A 17249-nucleotide genomic window follows, 5' to 3' on the forward strand; every position below is an offset into this window, starting at 1 on the left:
GCACGTGTAGTCATCTACATATACCACGGCTTCTGGAATGCCGCCGGGCAGGAGCTCTTGCGCTTGACCACCGTCAAGCAGGGTTCTCCGTTGTCAAGACCTTTACCAGTATTGCACTTTCCGCGGTCCATTATGCCAGCGTCGGAGAGTGTCGCAGTCTTTTGGGACTATGGTGCGTGACATCGCGAACAATGACCGTCGATCGGTCGACGCCACATTCCATTGATCATCGCTGACGACCCGGTCTCAACATTGCCTTGTCCAGAGAACTGTGCAGTGCCATCCAACGTGTCTGGCAGCATCATTGCCAACAACATACGCCGCATCGCCCACCAGTATGGGAGTGTCAAGACGTTCAAAGCGTATATGGAGTTGCCCGAGCAGTCATCGCCGAAGAGTTATGCTCTGCGTTCTGAGCTGCAGCTTTGCGGGGTTTCCTTGATCGACTGTCCTCACAACGGCGGTAAAGACGTCGCCGACAAGATGATGATTGGTGCGACTCCTCTGCCAATATCTGTGATGAGATGCTCATTGATTGCAGTGGACATGATGGCCTATGCCATCGATACCCAAGCTCCCGCCACAATCATCCTCATCTCGGGTGATAGAGACTTCGTATACGCAGTGTCAGTACTGTGTCTACGACAGTACCGGCTGATTGTACTGGCGCCACACGCAGCACATGCGAGCCTCAAAGCGCAGGCTAGCGTAGTCTACTCCTGGCCAGCCGATGTCGTACCGGAGGCGCCGTCTGCGGACGGCGCGAAATCGCGAAGTGGCACTATTGCCGACTACTTCCGTTCGCGGAGCGAACCCACAGCGACGCGCACCAACCGACACATACCGGCCTCGCCTCCTCTGTCTCCAGCAACCCAGAAGAGACCGATACCTACGAGTGTGCCGTCAGACTCTGCGCTGTTGCGACCAACGGCGCCGAGCTGGGTGCCAGGGGAGTCCTCATCACCCACGGCGAGCAACCTCGGATTGCCGCTGAGCTCTGGCACAGTAAGCTAGCGTCTCAATGATTCCACTTCAGATTACTGATACGTTATCTACTCCATCCAGCCTTCGAGCGATGTGACGGCGGTTGATCCAGAAGCAGACGCTCCGGTCATCCTCCCTTCCTCCACCGAGACAAGGGACTCCTACTTCAATACGCCATACCAGCAACCGAGCCCAAGTCCGTCTCCGAAGCGCGATACCTTGAACGTGCCACCAAAGACCTGGGCCACTCTCGCCGCCTCCGATGCCGCTCGGTGGGGGCTGAGCGCGGACGCTCCAACGTTCACGAGCAAACTGGGGTCGACGGACGCACTCTCCTCGGCCTTCCCTTCAAGCAGCCCCTCGCCACCCGTCGACCTCACGAAGCGCAGCGTGCCCCCGCCGCTCCGGCCGCTCGTCAAGGTCCTGAAGCAGCGGCTTAAGGAGGGCGTCCCGCAGGTCGCATACTCCGAGCTGGGGACCTTGCTGCGCCAGGAGTTGCCGACGGTCTACGAGCAGGCCGGCGTGTCCAAGTTGAAGGAGTACTCCTGCTTAGCGGAGGAGGCGGGCGTCGTGATCATCACGGAGAACGTGTATGGCCCCGGAGGCGTCGATGGACAGCGATGGGTGTCGCTGCATCCTCGCCTTCTGAAGGGTGCCGCACAGAGGGCGGCGCAGAGGACCCTGGATGAATGGTGAGTGGCGATTTCGTTGGATCGCAGGGGGTGTAGATATGGATGCAAGTTCCGGTGTACTGAAGCCGCTGTTCTATCTGCCTCAGGACCTTCATGACGCGCAAGGGCACTAGCAAATAGGACACGGATTGACACGGAGGACAATGCCGGATTATGTATCACTATCATTCACTCTCAGGACAATGCATGTTCATCATTCCTTTTTTGCTGTGGTCATCCGCGGACAACGGTAATCCAGCGCGCGCACTGCCAGTCATCTCGCGGGATCAGATGGTGAAGAATGCAATCCTTCCAGTCTAACGAATGCGAGATTATCATGATAGCGGATGTGTGCGACAGCAATCGTAGTACAGACCATTATTGATGCTAGAGTGGATGGTAGAACGACAGGTACCGCCACACGACCTACATATTGCCACACGACCAGGGACCCCAGAGCGACGCCAACGACGATGTACACTAGTTTACCAACATTACCCTTGACGATAGGTTATGGACCGCCATTGGCCTGGGTGCCCTGCCACAGACCATAGCTTTTCCCGGGAGTCGTTGGCCAGAGTCGAATTGTACCATCCTCTGCGGTTCGGCTTTAGTGAGGAGATCCTTGCCAAGCGATATACCTGAGATACGCACCACTTCCGCTCGCGAACATCTCCCCGTCGGGACTGTACTCGATGCAGTGCACAGGACCATGGTGACCTTTGAGCACATCTCGCTCCTCTCCGCTCAAGTCGTGCACTCGGACCCACTCATCACTAATGCTGCCAGTGACGAATCGATCCTGAAGGATGGGGTGGATCGACGCAGACGATGGAGCGTACGGCAGCGTAAGGCTGTGAGTCTGGCCTCCGTTGAGCAATGCCGGGATGAAGGACACGGTCTTTCCAGACGTGACGACCAGACGGTTCGTTTGTGGTGAGAGCTCCATGGACGTGATCGGAGCCGGGAACGTGAGACTGGTCGTGAGCTTCCGCGTTCGCAGATCCCACCACCTGGGATAAAGCCACCAATAAGCGGACCGTCCACGGAACCCATTGCATCACACTTTGTGGGACCATGTGCACTCACTTCACAAGGCCGTCCTCGCCAGCCGATACGCCGGTATGATCACCTACCCATACAACGCTCTTGACCGTGCCCTCGTGTGCTGTGGCAGCACCGCCTTCGGTGAAGATATCTGGCTCCGCATCAGGACGGCCGAGATCGAACATCCGCACTTTCTTTTCTTGGCCGCCGGTAAGCAGATGGGAGGTGTTCGGCGAGATTGCGACCGTGCGGACGATGTGGTTGTGGGGGAAGGAATGGAGTGCCTCGCCGGAGTAGGAGTCCCAGATCTTGCTAATCGCGTGGCACTGCCCGTCAGCCTCATACACGCCTCGCAGAAGCAGCGGTAAATTGCACGTACGCCGTGAAATCTGCGCTTCCCGAAGCGGCGCGGGAGGTGTCCGGAGACAGCTTGCTGCACCATACCGCGCCCTTGTGTCCGATGAATGTGCCGATCCAGTCTCCCGTCCACTCGCGCAGCATCGGGTTCCCGTCCTTGCAGCTGGAGATGAGCACATACGTGCTGTCGTCTTGCAGGGGCGAGAAGGAGAGGTGGGTGACAGGTCGCGTATGGCCAGGAGCCACGAGAGGGACAGCTTTGGGCGGGATGAACGACATTGCTGGGGCAAAAAGGGGCTTTAGTTAGGTGGGAAGGAGATCGTACAATGTGGGCGTGATGGATGTCGTGATACAGGCGCACCGCGCACTGCTGGGTCGAGGACGAGGAGGCTGGTCGAGTGGTGGGCTGCAACGCGCTTCAAAACCAGGCGTGGCCTGCCTGATGCCACGTGCCCGGCGCCACCGCATCTGCGTTGGACTTGTTCGTCGCGCTCAGCCCCAGTCGCGCGGCCGCAGCCTAGGAGCATCCTCTACGCGCTGTCCCTGGCAATCCTCTGCGGCAGCGCTGTGGTTCTGTGCGTCCTCGCCCTGCGCCTGGTCGAAAACGGCTCTGAAGAACTGGCGGCGGTGGAACAGGAGGTCGTCTTCTTCCCCCGCGTATCAGAACATGCAGTCCAGGTATGTACGTACGAGAAGTGAAGTAACTCGGCTTTATCGCAGATAGCACTGTGAAGCATCGCGGGCATTCGCAGCTGCTCGACGCGTCCTTGACGGCCACACTCATCGGTTGGAATCGGTACGAGGTGGTCTGCATGATACTACGCACGCTTCTACACTGTGGCTCGATATGGACCGGTACCGTAAAGGAGGACTCCGGGACAGTCGGCCACTTGCTCTGTGGGAGTTGATGTGCTAGGCGCAGTCCCGGAAAGACCGCATATGCTTCGAGAACCATGGAGCTGTGCCTGGTCCGGCGGCTGGAGATGATGCCCGGGTTACGGGCCCATGTGAGTACCCTTGACATATATGTATGGCTCTACTGTGCGCCCCGGCAAACGAGACTATGCGCGTATAGACTCGTAAACCAGTCACGATAGAGTGCACGTGCTCGCTTTGGCGGAGTTTGAATGGGCGAGCAGCACTCTAACGACTGGGACAACTGGAAGGCCTTTACGGGGGTACCTAACGCGCTGCCGGATTTGGTACCCCGTGTGAAACGACACTTAGAGAAATCGCGCGTTGCCAGTATGGCGACTCTGCGGTCCTCTGATGCTCTCCAAATGTTCTAGTAACTCGTCGTCACATCAATGTCTATTAAAGCTAATCCTCGCGCTTGATACATCTAGTCAAAGTCAAAGTCAATATCCGACTCGTCGTCGAGCGTGAAGAGCTGCTCAGGCTGTAGCCAGCCTTCGAGTTCCTCAGCCTCGTCAACATCACCCTCGTCATCTGAGTCAACCTCTACTCCGACTTCATCGTATTCGGCGCCAACTACTGGTAGTTGTCCAGTTGGGTGAGATGCCGGATCGCTTGCTGAGCGGCCCGACGAGACTGATTCCATGGTGTCAGTCGAGCCGGCGCCGACAAGAGGCGATGTTCGTCGGCGGCGCTTCTTCAACCGAGCGAACATCGCGTTGTACTCTGCGAGAGGTCCAGTGAGTCGCGACAGCCCTTCAGTGACAACGTTTGGTGTAGCCGCCTTCTCGCCGTCGATGATCCGTCCCGGTTGAACACGATACACATTGGCCGCGGCGAGCGTGCGCCGGAGCTCTTCCAAGTCGCGGCGGAGGTCCGGCTCAGCGTGCTTGGCCCCTTGCTTCGATCCTAGTGCGTTGTTCATTGAGGTGACGAGTTGCCGTAAGACGTTGATGCACGGTGAGACCATTTCGAGCCAATCCCATGAGGCACCGCTTCCCTGTGCATTATAGATGGTCTGCCACATCGTTCATTGTGTTTGACATCAGCACAAGCACAACACACGACTTCGAGTTGCAGATTCATGCTTACCTTCGTCCAGAATATGTTATGTTCCTGCAACAGGTCAACAGGATACCAATGGTTTGCTTTACCTGACGTGTTGACGAGCCAATTATTCATTATGATGGCACTTTGTCCATGTGTGAGTCCAGCGTGCGGCTATGGTAAGAACATCGTGACGTACCACAAGGGCTTCGGCCAGAGGTAGGCTAAGTTGTGCAATACATGCAAGACCTCCTGGGCGTACTTTGTGCGTCCGCTCCCTCGATAACTCAGCGCGAAGACCTTGAGAATGATGACCATGCGACCGGAGTCTCCCGCCTTGATTGCGTCCGCAAACTCTCGGAGAACAAGCGCGTCACGGAGAAAGAGGCACGCGTTCTCAAAAACCATGTCGCCTTGCGTTAACACAGGAGTATGCTCGTCAGCGTTGAGCGTCCTCGTCCGCAGTAGTTCGCGCGAGCGTGCGCTGCGCAGCTTGGAGACCACCGACGCATTTGCAAATTGCGAGATGATTTCGCGGATGTGCTTCTGTAGGTCGTCGAAGGTTGTACCAGTCGCATACTCGTCAAGGTTGCTGCATGAGGTGACGAGCTCAAGGCAATGGAGGACGCGACCATAGAGTGAGTGAAAAATGAGGTCGCGCGCCACGCGATAGGGCGGGCGGTTGGAAATAACGAAGGGCTTGCGATCGAGAATAGTGTTGTGCCAATAGAGGGATGCTGGATCATGGTGACCTAGGCTTGGGTTGCCCCAATGCGTCTCGAGGAAGCCATACGTCGCGGCCATCTGGTAGTGAAAGAAGCCTGGTGCAAAAGCCGTATAGAGCAGTGACCTCCCCATCGAGTCGTGGCCCGCACGATTGTGAATAACAGCTCTGAGCCGTGCGACAGAGAGCTGATCGCCGAAGATGACCTTGACTGTCTCCGTGAAGGATTCCGAGTTCAGATCATGTCCGAGCTCACCAAATATGGTCTCCAGCACCTCAGCGTTGCCCTTTATGCTCGCCTCCTCGATGTTCATGGCGCGGAGAGGGTAGACATCCGTCTTGTGCATTGGTATGCGTTCGGCTGTGCGTGGAAGTGTGCGATCAACATCGGGCTGAAATCGGGCGAACTCAGGTCCACCGTGGGTGACGATGATGCGCAACACAGTGTGTTCAAGCATGTCCGTGAGCGTGCGAGTGTCGTCTGCAGATAAAAGGATGTTGTCGAGTGAAAGTGGAGGAGCGTTGTCGAAAGCGGCAAGGAAGTCGGCGGTACGCATGTTGCTGCGAGAGGCACCGAAGAGCGGGAAGACAGTTGCGCAGGTGCCATTCTCCATGGAGTCCTTATGCCCCATCGTCTGTTCAGCTGCATGAATAATCCAGTTGATATTGTCGTAGACGTGTCCAAGTTCATGAAGACGCGCCTCCCTCCGTGCACTGGAACGGCAAGCTTCGGATAGGCGCCGGAGTATCCCTGCCCTCTCCTCAAGGGACAGCTCCTCTGCGCCCACAGGAGCTTCGTCGGGGTTGTTGTGATCAATCGCGTTGAGTAGATTCAGACCTTGCACGCCAGCTGCGTCGCCCGACTGCGTACAATCTGGCTGGTCATGACCGACTCGGACAGTCGCTGGCGGCGCTGGCCCGATCCCCAAGACATCCAGTCCGCTGGGACCAACAGGCTGTGTCTCCGCACCGCCGTCTTCATCATTGTCAGCCTGAGACAACGAGTCGGATTCATCGCCTTGGGACTGGTGGTCAGACGCACTGCCTTCATCCTCCGAGGCTTCGTTGGAGTTCGGACGACCCGCGACTGCGACCTCTTTGCGTACAGGTTTTGAACGCCGGGATACACCAGCAAGGGTCGTATAGCTACTGCACACACCCATGTGCGACAGTATGCTGATGCTCTGGCGTTGTGCACCGGATGCATAGAGGTAAAGGCCAACCACATGCCGGCCGTAACTGTTTCGCTGACTCCGCTCGCCCAGCAGCCCCATCAAAGCGGAACCAACGCGCTGCCAAATGTACACCGTGTTGAGTTTATCAGTACCATATACTGAGTATGTAGCTTCATACCAGGTCATTACGCTCCGCAGAGTCTCGAGTGAGTGTTTTCTTCTGTCGTGTGGTCATTGTGAATGCCTTCAACAGTTCAGTCATGACCGGGCAGAGCTCCGCAAGACGGTGATAGATCTGTGTCAAGCTAAAGTCCAGGACAAAGCTCTCGTTCACGACCTTCTTCCGTGATTGGAGCACACCGTCGTGAGTCGCTTTCGATGCTTCTCGGGCGATAGACGTCTTGATGTAGTCCATCACCCAGGAATGGACTGCCTGGCGGCCAGTGAGGCTGTTGCGCGAAGACGTCCAATAGGTAAGGATCGTCTGAACACGTCCACGGACGTCGAACATGCCTCGGTATCGCTCAAGGCCTCGTTTTGAAGACGGGTTGGAGACGTACAAGACAAGATCGCCCCACGTGTACCCATTCGACTGGAGTGTTGCAAGTGCATCGTCAAGGACGTCTTCACGCGAACGGATTGGGACTCCAGCCAGCGGGCCATCTTCTGGTGCGACGGGGGCCTCCAATTGATTACCACCTCCTGCATGTCCCTCCGGCGAACGACCAAACGTGAGATTCGAAACCTCTGCAGCGATGGCGGCCTGATAGCTTGCATTTGCAGCTGCAATCTCTCCCTGTTCTCGGGCAAGTTTCCGCTGCTCCAATGTCCTCTTCCGCTTCTTCTGGGCCTTCGCGCGGATTATGGCCCGTTTTGTGTTGGGAGTGCCCACAATTGGGGAGGAATAGATGGGGCCTGGACTGCTACTGGCCTGTGGAAGACGTCCAACAGGTGTTTGCGCTGCCGGAAGGGTAGAGCTCTGAGCAATAGGAGTCCCGGGCCCGATTGCAATTTCCGCCTGAGGCTCCGGTTCTGCTAAGAATGGCGCGGATATGCCGGATGTGAGGTGGCTATCTTGTTCTGGCTCAGCAAGACCATCCAGTGAAGATCGTTGCGATGGGACAGGTGACTGGGGTGGGGTCGAGAGCGGAGAGGACGGCGGGGAGGATGGCGGGAGTGGTGACATGACTATCAAACCCTCCACAGTGAGTGGATTGTTACTGACATGGGGATCCGACGGCATATCTGTCTGCAAGTCGTCGACAGTGGATGGCTCATAGGCAAAGCTAGATAATCGTGTAACAGTGTAGACGAGTACGAATAGACAAGTTGGACTTCACGATCGGTGTGTGGCGACGGGAGCGCCACTGCTGTTGCGACTGCTGCCGCGACACACTCATTTTCCGTCCCCCCTCCCACATCTGCCTCCCACATACCCTAGCCATGTCACTGGCCCCATGCCGAAAGACTCCCAGAGGTCGTCAACGCCCTCTCCAGAGACCGTCCGGGCCAAAATCGACACCTTTTCAGCGTGAACCTCTGTCACAAGAAGATGTCAGCACGTTAAGCAAACTCGTCCAAGACAACTACGGATGGGCACCTCAATCATTCCAGCTCACAGGCATCCAATCTCAGCTTGAGGGGGTTGATGCCATGATTCAGGCCCCAACAGGCGCGGGCAAGACAGCTATAGTAGCTGGTGCACATTTATGGCCTCACGACGAGCCAAAGGTGACCATTATGGTCTCGCCGTTGCTGTCCCTAGAGGATGAAATGGTCAGTTCAAATCCCCAAAAAACCAGTACACGTACTGACTTATCCCAGGTCAAAACATTCAAGGACCAATTCAACCTCGACGCGGTCGCGGTCAACAGCCAGAACGGCGCCTGCTCTCCACTCGTTCTGCAGGTACGCTAATGGCATCAGAGACCTACCGTACCCGGCAGATGTTCATGCTCTCGTTGCAGCGGATCCTTGACATGAAGTACCAAGTCATCCTTGCGTCGCCAGAGATGCTACAGTCACGTACCTTCATCAAGAAGGTCCTTCGGAACCCACGGTTCACCCGACACATCTTGTCTCTTGTTGTTGACGAAGCACATTGCGTCTCACACTGGGGAGCCGACTTCCGCAAGAAGTACGCTTCCCTCGGTGTCATCCGGGCTTTCCTTCCCCGCGGGACACCTGTCATTGCCCTGACAGCAACCTTAACGGCACGCGTGCGTCGTGACATCCACGGCAAACTCCACTTCCCAAAGGGAGGCAGTCGTTTCTTCAACGCCGGCAACGACCGCCCCAACGTCACCATTGTCGTGCGTGCCGCTGAACATCCACTGAAGACGTTCGAGGACCTTGATTTTGTGATCCCGAAAACGCTCACCCGTGCTGAGGAGATCCCAAAAACCTGGATCTATGTCGACAACATCAATACTGGGACCGACATCATCGACTACCTGGCCCAGAAACTCGAAACACGTACTCAACGCTCTGACGGCTCAGTATCCGCAGGGGTCATTCGCCCATTCAATGCAACCTTGTCGTCGGAGTACCGTACAGCGGCAATGGAGGCGTTCCGAGATGGGAGTATCAGGATACTTGTCTGTACTGAAGCCGCCGGCATGGTGAGTTCTCGATGTGCATCATGCGTCAAAACTTACTCATACCTTGGCCAGGGATGCGATATACCAGATATAGACATTGTCGTCCAGTGGAAGCTCCCAGCCACGTTTTCCAACTTCATACAACGTGCGGGACGTGCCGCGAGGGGCCGTGGTCGGAGGGGGCTTGCAGTTCTTATTGTTGAGCGGTCGGCCTACTCCATTGATCTCACGCAAGCTGAAGTGACGCCAGACGGTCCTGCGTCCTCGGAAGCGGCAACGATGCAACGCACAAAGAATGTGGGCGGAGCCAAAGCCAAAGGAAGGAAGAGGAAAACACCGCAGGCCCGAGCTAAAGCACCCAAGCAATATGCGGACGCCCACGGGGTCAATCGCGGTGGCACGTCGTGCAAAGATAATATACCGACGGGTCAACAACCGCGACTTAACCTCGAGGCCGTGGACGAAGGGCTTCTCGCTTTTGTACAGAGCGTGAAGTGCCGCCGGCGAGTCTGGGCTGAAGCGTTTGAGAGTCCAACGTCAACTGGTATGTAGCACTGTATAACCTCTACTAATTAGAGGATCAGTGGCTGATATTCTCGTGTCCAGTACCCACTACAGGGCCGTGTTGCGATATCTGCCATCCTAGCCTCCTCGAACGCACGCGACCAGGCACAATACAACAAACTAAAAAGGCGAAACGAGTCGTATGTGGCCTCCCGGACATTGAGGCACAGCTGGCTTTGTACGAGTGGAGGGACAGCGTGTACGACCGCGACCACACAGCCAGCCTCTATGACTCGTCTGCCATTCTGGACGACACCGCGATCGAACGCCTTGCCTCAGTGGGGAACCAGTCGCAGGATGTCCTCACTGCGATGCTGAAGCCATCCTGGATATGGTGGGACAAGTATGGCCACGACTTGCTGGCCCACCTTGCAACACTTGATATTGCGTTCACGCCGAAGGCCGGTACGAAGCGCGCTACTCCCACAGCTCCTTCCTCGACGGACATGCACCAGCCATCAACCAGTGCCAACACGCGCCACCCCTCGATGGGCGCGGTCTCTGGACACGGTCCGGATGAACCAGCTGTGGTCGCAAGGCCGACAAAACGAGCACGCACCGAAGCCGGCACTGCGGGTGGGCCAGATGCCATATTTGACGAACAATCAGTGCGCAGGCAATCTGATCTGAACGTCCTGCCTGCCCGCGCACCGGGGAACGTCCAGTTCACCCGCGCGCCGAACGTTCAGTCCACCCGCGCGCCGAATGTCCAGTCCACCTGCACCACGAACGTCCAGTCCGCCCGCGCACCCTCCGACCAGTCTGTGCGCGCACCCTACGCTGTCCAGTCGATCCCCGCACCGAACATTCAGCCTGCACTGAATGTGCAGACCACCCCGGCCCGCGCAGTGAGTGTTCAGCGCACCGGCATACCGATTGCCCACGCCGCCTACGCACCGGACATCCAGCCCGACCGCACACTCAGCGTCCAGCCCGCCAGCGTACCGAACATTCAACCCGTCCGAAGACCAACTCAACCGGTGGCTGGCCCCGGGCCACTGTCCATCCAATCCACCAGCCTACCAAGCAACGAAACAGCAAGAATACTAACTCACCAACCAGCTGTTGCGACGTACGACTCCTTTTGGGCAACGTTCTCATCGCGTGCGTCGGCGCCGCCGGACCAGTCCACTGGCAGAAGGTCGTAGTATCCGTTGACGGACAGCTGTACTTAGTTTGTCGCCGCCAAATGTGCTTGTTTTCGATTCAGTCGTAGGCGGGAATGATGATTATAGCGTGGATGCGTTACAATCGCCAAAGAGTCGACGTCGAAACAAACGGCGCAAGACGGGCCAGCGACTGCACTTGTTCACCAAGGACACTGTGCGCGATTTCTCTAAGTCCCGTTTCACACGGGGTACCAAATATGGCACCCCCGTAAACGCCTACCAGTTGTACCAGCCGTTCTTCGAACGCTCATCGGAGTTCGAAACGGCTGGTCACGAGCCTAATGCGCGTACTGACTTGTCCATGCACGTTCGGAGTCTCATGGTACGCGTTCACGAGTCGTGGGCTCGTACCCGGTGTCATAGCCTGGTGGATGATCTGGTTGACGGTAAACGCGCTGGCGATATGATCCCATGTCCCTGGAGCTTGCCTGGAGCCTGATCTTTTCCTACCTTGTCTGAGCATGGCGTTTTATTGAAGCTCAGCGCTCACCGCCAGTAGAATGTCGCAAGAGGCACACCTTGGGCACACCACCCTCGGGGAAAACTAACAGGCTTGTGGCTGACGGTGGCCACTGTGGCTGCCAGGTTTGCGATCGCCAGTTGCCTCTTTGGGCGGCGTCCCTGGCCGCACTACGGCCGCTTTGGTCCATGGCCCATCAGAGATGTCGCACGATGGCCTACAGTGGCTTCCATCGCCATTCAGTCGCGGCTTTGCCCGCCCAAGAGCGCTGATGGAAGGCGCGCGGCGGGCGGTGAACGCGGGGAACCGCGTTAAATGATGCGCACGTGATCGCGGTGGTGGCGCGAAAACTCGCAATGCCTGCAAGGATTGCGTGCTTCTTGATCAACCGCTGAGCGACCGTCTGTTTAGGAAAACAATGTCCGGTCTCGCCGCCAAACCCTGCCCATCAATTCCGAATACTCGACTAGCGACACGGGCTACGGCTTTCTGAGACATATAGCGGCGCCATAGTGCTGCTGAAGCTCCGGTCTGCCCAAGGTCTGCCCCAGCCCAATCCTCCCTGCATCCCTGGTACTGGCATCCTGACCGGTGGAAAGTACTGCCCCGCGAGCGCTTGCCATTGCCCCTGGGCAGAACGGAATCCCTGCGCCAAATTGCGCGCTCCAAGGCCGCCGCCGATCTTATAACCTAAAAGGCGCCGCCTCTGCTCCCCGCTCTCTTGTTCGCCTCTGCTTCTTTGCCATGTTCACCGAAGCTAAGAACGCAGCCAAAAACGCGGTGAAACGCGCGGTCGGTCATCCCAAAGAGCCCGTCCCCGTGGTCACCGTCGAGCACTGGATCCGGCGTCTGTCCCCCGACCCGAAACGAGACGTGCGTACACTGCCCGTCGATCACCTCCCGCGAAGCACTGATTGCGTTTTACAGGCCATCGACTACCTGACGAGCCTCTTCCCCATATTCGGATGGATCACCAGATACAGTATGTGTTCTGGACGTCTTTTGCATGGCCTTCTCTAATTTCCCGCCACCCAGACCTCGGTTGGCTCACGGGAGATCTCATCGCTGGTCTCACCGTCGGTATTGTCGCCGTGCCCCAGAGCATGTCCTATGCTAAAGTTAGTTATGCGCCATGTTGTTCTCATGTCCCGGATGCTGACCAGTCGTAGCTGGCGTCACTCCCTGCCGAATACGGACTCTATTCCAGCTTTGTCGGCACGCTGGTCTATTCGGTATGTCTCCCATAATCTGAGTTTTCGCAGCTCCATCCTGAGAAGTATGTAGCTCTTCGCGACATCCAAGGATGTGTCGATTGGTCCCGTCGCCGTCATGTCACAGACGGTCGCGCAAATTATTGCCTACGTCGACAAGCACCACCCGGGCGCCTGGGCTAACACGCAAATCGCAACGACTGTTGCCTTCATTTGCGGCTTCATCGCGCTCGGCCTCGGGATCCTTCGCCTCGGTTGGATCGTCGAGTTCATTCCCGCGCCTGCTGTTAGTGGATACATGACTGGCTCCGCCATCAACATCGTCTCCGGCCAAGTTCCTGGCCTGCTCGGCTTGTCAAGTGTAAAGTAAGTTGCCTGTCCATGGTGTAGGTACCTCATATTCATGCGTATCTTTAGCACCCGTACAGCCCCATACAAGGTCATCATCGACACGCTGAAGGCTTTACCACAAACCAAGCTCGATGCCGCCTTCGGAATCACCGGTTTAGTGTGCTTGTATATGATTCGCTTTGCGTGCACCTACTCCACGAAGCGCTACCCTAGGAGACGTATGTTCGTTTTCCTGACACTCGACACAGTGGACTCAACACCGCTCTTCAGAACGACTATTCTTCTTCATCTCGGTCTTCAGGAACGCATTCGTGATCATCATCTTGACCATCGCATCCTGGTTGTACTGCCGGCATCGGGCGACGAAGTCTGGCTCATACCCAATCAAGGTTCTGGGTACTGTTCCTCGGGGCTTCCAGCATCTTGGCCCCCCGAAGATTGACAGGGATCTGGTCTCCGCATTGGCCAGCGAGCTTCCTGTCGCGACGATCATTCTGGTGCTTGAGCACATCGCTATCTCGAGATGTACGTCTTGCTGTCTCCTATATTACAAAGGGTCTGACATGACGTTCACCAGCCTTTGGTCGCGTTAACGGTTACAAGATCGACCCGAACCAGGAACTCATCGCCATCGGTGTGACGAACACCGTCGGTACGCTGTTTGGCGCCTACCCTGCCACCGGATCGTTCTCGCGCTCGGCCTTGTCTTCCAAGTCGGGAGTGCGCACCCCGGCAGCGGGTATCATCAAATCCGTGATCGTCCTTGTCGCGCTCTATGGTCTGACTCCCGCCTTCTACTGGATCCCGAACGCTGGTCTTTCCGCGATCATCATCCACGCCGTCGCGGATCTCGTCGCGACCCCACGTCAAGTCTACTCGTTCTGGCGTGTGTCACCTCTCGAGTTCATCATCTGGGCAGCGGCAGTCCTTACCACCGTCTTCTCCACCATCGAAGACGGTATCTACACCGCCATCGCGGCCTCCCTCGCCCTGCTCCTCATACGTCTTGCCCGGCCTCGCGGCTACTTCATGGGCAAGGTGCAGCTCCGCAGCAGCGAGAAGCCCAACGCAGAGTCGCGCGACATCTACGTGCCCCTCAACCCGAAGCCGTCGCTCTGGAAGTCCGGTGTGAGGGTTACCCCTCCCACGCCAGGCGTCATTGTGTACCGCTTCGAGGAGAGTGTGCTCTACCCGAACTCGGCGTTGCTCAACACTGCGATCGTGGACTATGTGAAGGAAAAAATGCGCCGCGGGAGGGATATCAGCGCGATCAAGCTCAGTGACAGACCGTGGAACGATCCTGGCCCTCGACCCGGTCACGATGAGAACGCTGAGAACATACAGAAGCCCACATTGCACGCGATCGTCTTCGATTTCTCCGGAGTGTACGTTCTTTTTCATGGGTTTTGCGCCGCTTGCTCACGATCGATTGCAGCTCGCAGATTGACACCACCGCGATACAAGCTCTGATTGATACGAGAACAGAAGTGGAGAGATGGGCAGACCGTACTATCGAGTTCCACTTCGCGACTATCCTCTCTCCATGGGTCCGCCGCGCACTCATCGCCGGGGGCTTTGGCACTGGCGTCCCCATCTCGAACATCCCTCGAGAGATCGCTGCTGTCGTTCCCTACCGCGGCGGTCAAGAGGCTGTCCACCGAGTGGACAAACCCCAGGCGGAAGACGAAGAGTCGAAGCTTCCCAACGTCGTCGAAGAGGAGCGGCACTTCGAGGAGGAGACATCGCCACTGGACCTCGAGGACACGCCCTACTTCCACTTCGACCTCGTCGGCGCCGTCCGTGCCGCTGAGGCAGGCTTGCAGACGCAGCCCGCGGACACGTCTCGCTCGAGTACGAGTACCCTCTGTAAGAAGGCGGAGATCCAGGAACGCGCCGCATAGTGTTGTACCGACACCGCTGGGCTCAATGTGATGACTTTATGACGAGCTGCCTGTTGATGATGTATCTGATTGCTGCGCAGACTATAGCATTAGAGAGGGCCGTCGATGAAGGAGCTGTACGATATTGTAGAAGTACTGACTTAGCCGTATGGCCACTAACGTATACCCTAATGATATACAAAAGTATTAGCCTCACAGTAGAATGTCACAATGACACGATCGATATATCGTTCGCGCGATCATGTCCATGGTGAGAGTGTCATGCATGTCATGAGTTGAATCTGAGTCGAAACGAGTAAAATCATGTCATCTGCCTGAGATCTGTCCGTCGGGTTGCTTTAATTTCTTAGACGCCGGTGTTGTCCTTCGTACGGTCTCCACGTCACTCTGCCGCCACCATCGGTCCTCGTCGAGTCGTCCTGACTTCATGAACTTGTTGCGACCGGCCTTACGGCCTTTGCTGGCCACGACTTCCCGGAGACCACTTCATACTTCCTGTATATGTGCTTCTGGACACAACAAAGTCAGTATCGTTTCTGGGTTGATCTCAGGCAGTCGGGCTGACCGCAGCGTCATTTCAGTGGTCAAAGATCAAGGGAACGAAAGGTGTCATGGACCGCGAGAGGGGGAAGCTGCATAGCGGAGTGGCCAGAGTATGTACCCAACAAAAACTGTCTGCTAATCTGACTCGCTGAGCGCACCCTACAAAGTTTGTTGCCGTCGCGGTGCGAAGTGCGCATATTTGCTCTCATCCCTGTTCTTGAACTGCTGTTCCGACGTCCTGCATACGATAGATGGAGGTGGGAGCATTGACCCCGAGATAAACATGACGCTTGCTGCGCTGCTCAAGAGGCTGAAGACGCAAGGGGTGCCGAAGGAGAACATTGAGAACGCCCTCAAGAGAGCTGCCGGTGGAGGAGAGAGAGGAGACCAGTACTTGGTCTATGAAGCTATGGCTCCTGGATCTGTTGGCATGATTATGTACGTTGATTTTCCTTGCACGTTAGACGTTACCTTGACACCTTGCAGAGAGTGCCAATCAGACAACGTGAACCGAACCATGAAACAGGTACGGCTGCAGCTCATGGATAATGGGTGCGTTCCGATGACTACCCATATCGCTTAAGTGGTACTGATCGTGTCCAAGGGCACGCCTGGCTCCCGTGAAGTTCATGTTCACTCGTCAAGGTCTCGTCAAGGTGGCACTAACGAAAGACGAGTCATACGCGCAGAGACTGGAAACTCTTATCGAGAAGATGCTTGATGCAGGTGCCGAAGACTTCACGGAGTCGATATCGGAAGAGGGCGACGCGGAGGTCTCTGTAAGTAGTACGAAGTAACTCCGCACTTTGGCTGACCCTTGTTCAGTTCATCTGCCAGCCTGAAGACCTCAACAAGCTGACATCGACTGCCACGCAGGCTGGTCTTTGCGAGGAACTTCTAAGTAGTGATCTCGTCTATAGTCCGTTAGAGAAGACAACAGACTTGGACGAGGACACTATTCAGAAAGTTGAGCGTGTCGTTGACGCGATCGAGGAACAATGTGACGACGTACTCAAAACATGGACTACACTTGGCCATTAGTCTCACTCTAGTTTCTGCGTTATCGTGCCACAGGGTTCGCTGACCCTGGCATGGTGTATTCAAGGCGATGTCATCTGAAAATGCAGCGCTTTGCAGTCCAATGACCAAGGTACGGAGTCGTACATCGGAACTTTGGACATTTCATTGTGAGGTGTATGTGATTCAGGATAATACGTACATCGCTACCTATACAAATAGGGCAAACACAGCAGAGACCATAAAACATTGCGACAACAGAGCAGTGAGCGTGAATACATTCAGACAGCATAATACAGCATCGACAGTGCGTTTGGAACGTATCAGGATGTCCATGATATGGCAACCCCCTGCAGTATGCAAAGAGAGTGCGGGCAAGGGGCCAACATGAAAGCCGTTAAACGAAGGTTTACACGGAATCCTTGTCAAACCAGTCCGGGTGGAGTTTCATCCATGCCCCGCCCTGGATGCCACCCAAGACGATCAGGCTCTGGCTCTCTGCAGCGGTGGAGA

At 56.4% G+C, this 17249-nt stretch overlaps 6 protein-coding genes across 6 annotated transcripts; 4 read left to right on the top strand and 2 right to left on the bottom strand.

The window, feature by feature from the left end:
- The first annotated feature begins 39 nt into the window (after window positions 1-39).
- Window positions 40-1899, top strand: C8Q71DRAFT_227863 (NYN domain-containing protein). The gene is made up of 5 exons (XM_047917147.1): window positions 40-172; window positions 266-493; window positions 542-1005; window positions 1066-1676; window positions 1742-1899. The coding sequence occupies exons 1-5, from the start codon at window positions 133-135 to the stop codon at window positions 1794-1796; spliced, it is 1398 nt and encodes a 465-aa protein (XP_047783974.1). The 5' UTR covers window positions 40-132; the 3' UTR covers window positions 1797-1899.
- Window positions 1900-2005: 106 nt separating this feature from the next.
- On the bottom strand, window positions 2006-3523 carry C8Q71DRAFT_227810 (serine/threonine kinase receptor associated protein). The gene is made up of 4 exons (XM_047917146.1): window positions 3082-3523; window positions 2745-3014; window positions 2310-2668; window positions 2006-2252 (listed from the first exon to the last, which is right to left on the bottom strand). Exons 1-4 carry the CDS (start codon window positions 3336-3338, stop codon window positions 2167-2169), a joined length of 972 nt encoding a protein of 323 aa, XP_047783975.1. The 5' UTR covers window positions 3339-3523; the 3' UTR covers window positions 2006-2166.
- Window positions 3524-4401: 878 nt separating this feature from the next.
- Window positions 4402-7509, bottom strand: C8Q71DRAFT_698962 (uncharacterized protein; the record flags this gene model as incomplete). Its single annotated transcript, XM_047920045.1, has 5 exons — window positions 4402-4992; window positions 5067-5166; window positions 5221-6523; window positions 6827-7037; window positions 7099-7509. Coding segments are annotated over 5 exons (2616 nt in total), but the record flags the coding sequence as incomplete, so codon positions are not given.
- Window positions 7510-8363: 854 nt separating this feature from the next.
- C8Q71DRAFT_827797 (P-loop containing nucleoside triphosphate hydrolase protein) lies at window positions 8364-11377 on the top strand (the record flags this gene model as incomplete). Its single annotated transcript, XM_047926318.1, has 5 exons — window positions 8364-8696; window positions 8745-8828; window positions 8888-9541; window positions 9593-10064; window positions 10127-11377. 5 exons carry the CDS (start codon window positions 8364-8366, stop codon window positions 11230-11232), a joined length of 2649 nt encoding a protein of 882 aa, XP_047783977.1. The 3' UTR covers window positions 11233-11377.
- Window positions 11378-12457: 1080 nt separating this feature from the next.
- Window positions 12458-15131, top strand: C8Q71DRAFT_674778 (sulfate permease; the record flags this gene model as incomplete). The annotated part of the gene is made up of 9 exons (XM_047919698.1): window positions 12458-12586; window positions 12641-12695; window positions 12749-12831; window positions 12883-12945; window positions 12998-13290; window positions 13342-13493; window positions 13546-13800; window positions 13853-14660; window positions 14711-15131. Coding segments are annotated over 9 exons (2259 nt in total), but the record flags the coding sequence as incomplete, so codon positions are not given.
- A 359-nt stretch (window positions 15132-15490) lies between these two features.
- On the top strand, window positions 15491-16982 carry C8Q71DRAFT_228069 (YebC-like protein). Its single transcript, XM_047917149.1, has 7 exons — window positions 15491-15699; window positions 15758-15829; window positions 15887-15908; window positions 15971-16157; window positions 16206-16271; window positions 16324-16492; window positions 16545-16982. Exons 1-7 carry the CDS (start codon window positions 15604-15606, stop codon window positions 16758-16760), a joined length of 828 nt encoding a protein of 275 aa, XP_047783979.1. The 5' UTR covers window positions 15491-15603; the 3' UTR covers window positions 16761-16982.
- The last annotated feature ends 267 nt before the right edge of the window (window positions 16983-17249 follow it).

This window comes from Rhodofomes roseus (genome assembly GCF_022264815.1).
Source record: "Rhodofomes roseus strain CIRM-BRFM 1785 chromosome Unknown C8Q71scaffold_2, whole genome shotgun sequence".
Taxonomy (NCBI): Eukaryota; Fungi; Basidiomycota; class Agaricomycetes; order Polyporales; family Fomitopsidaceae; genus Rhodofomes; species Rhodofomes roseus.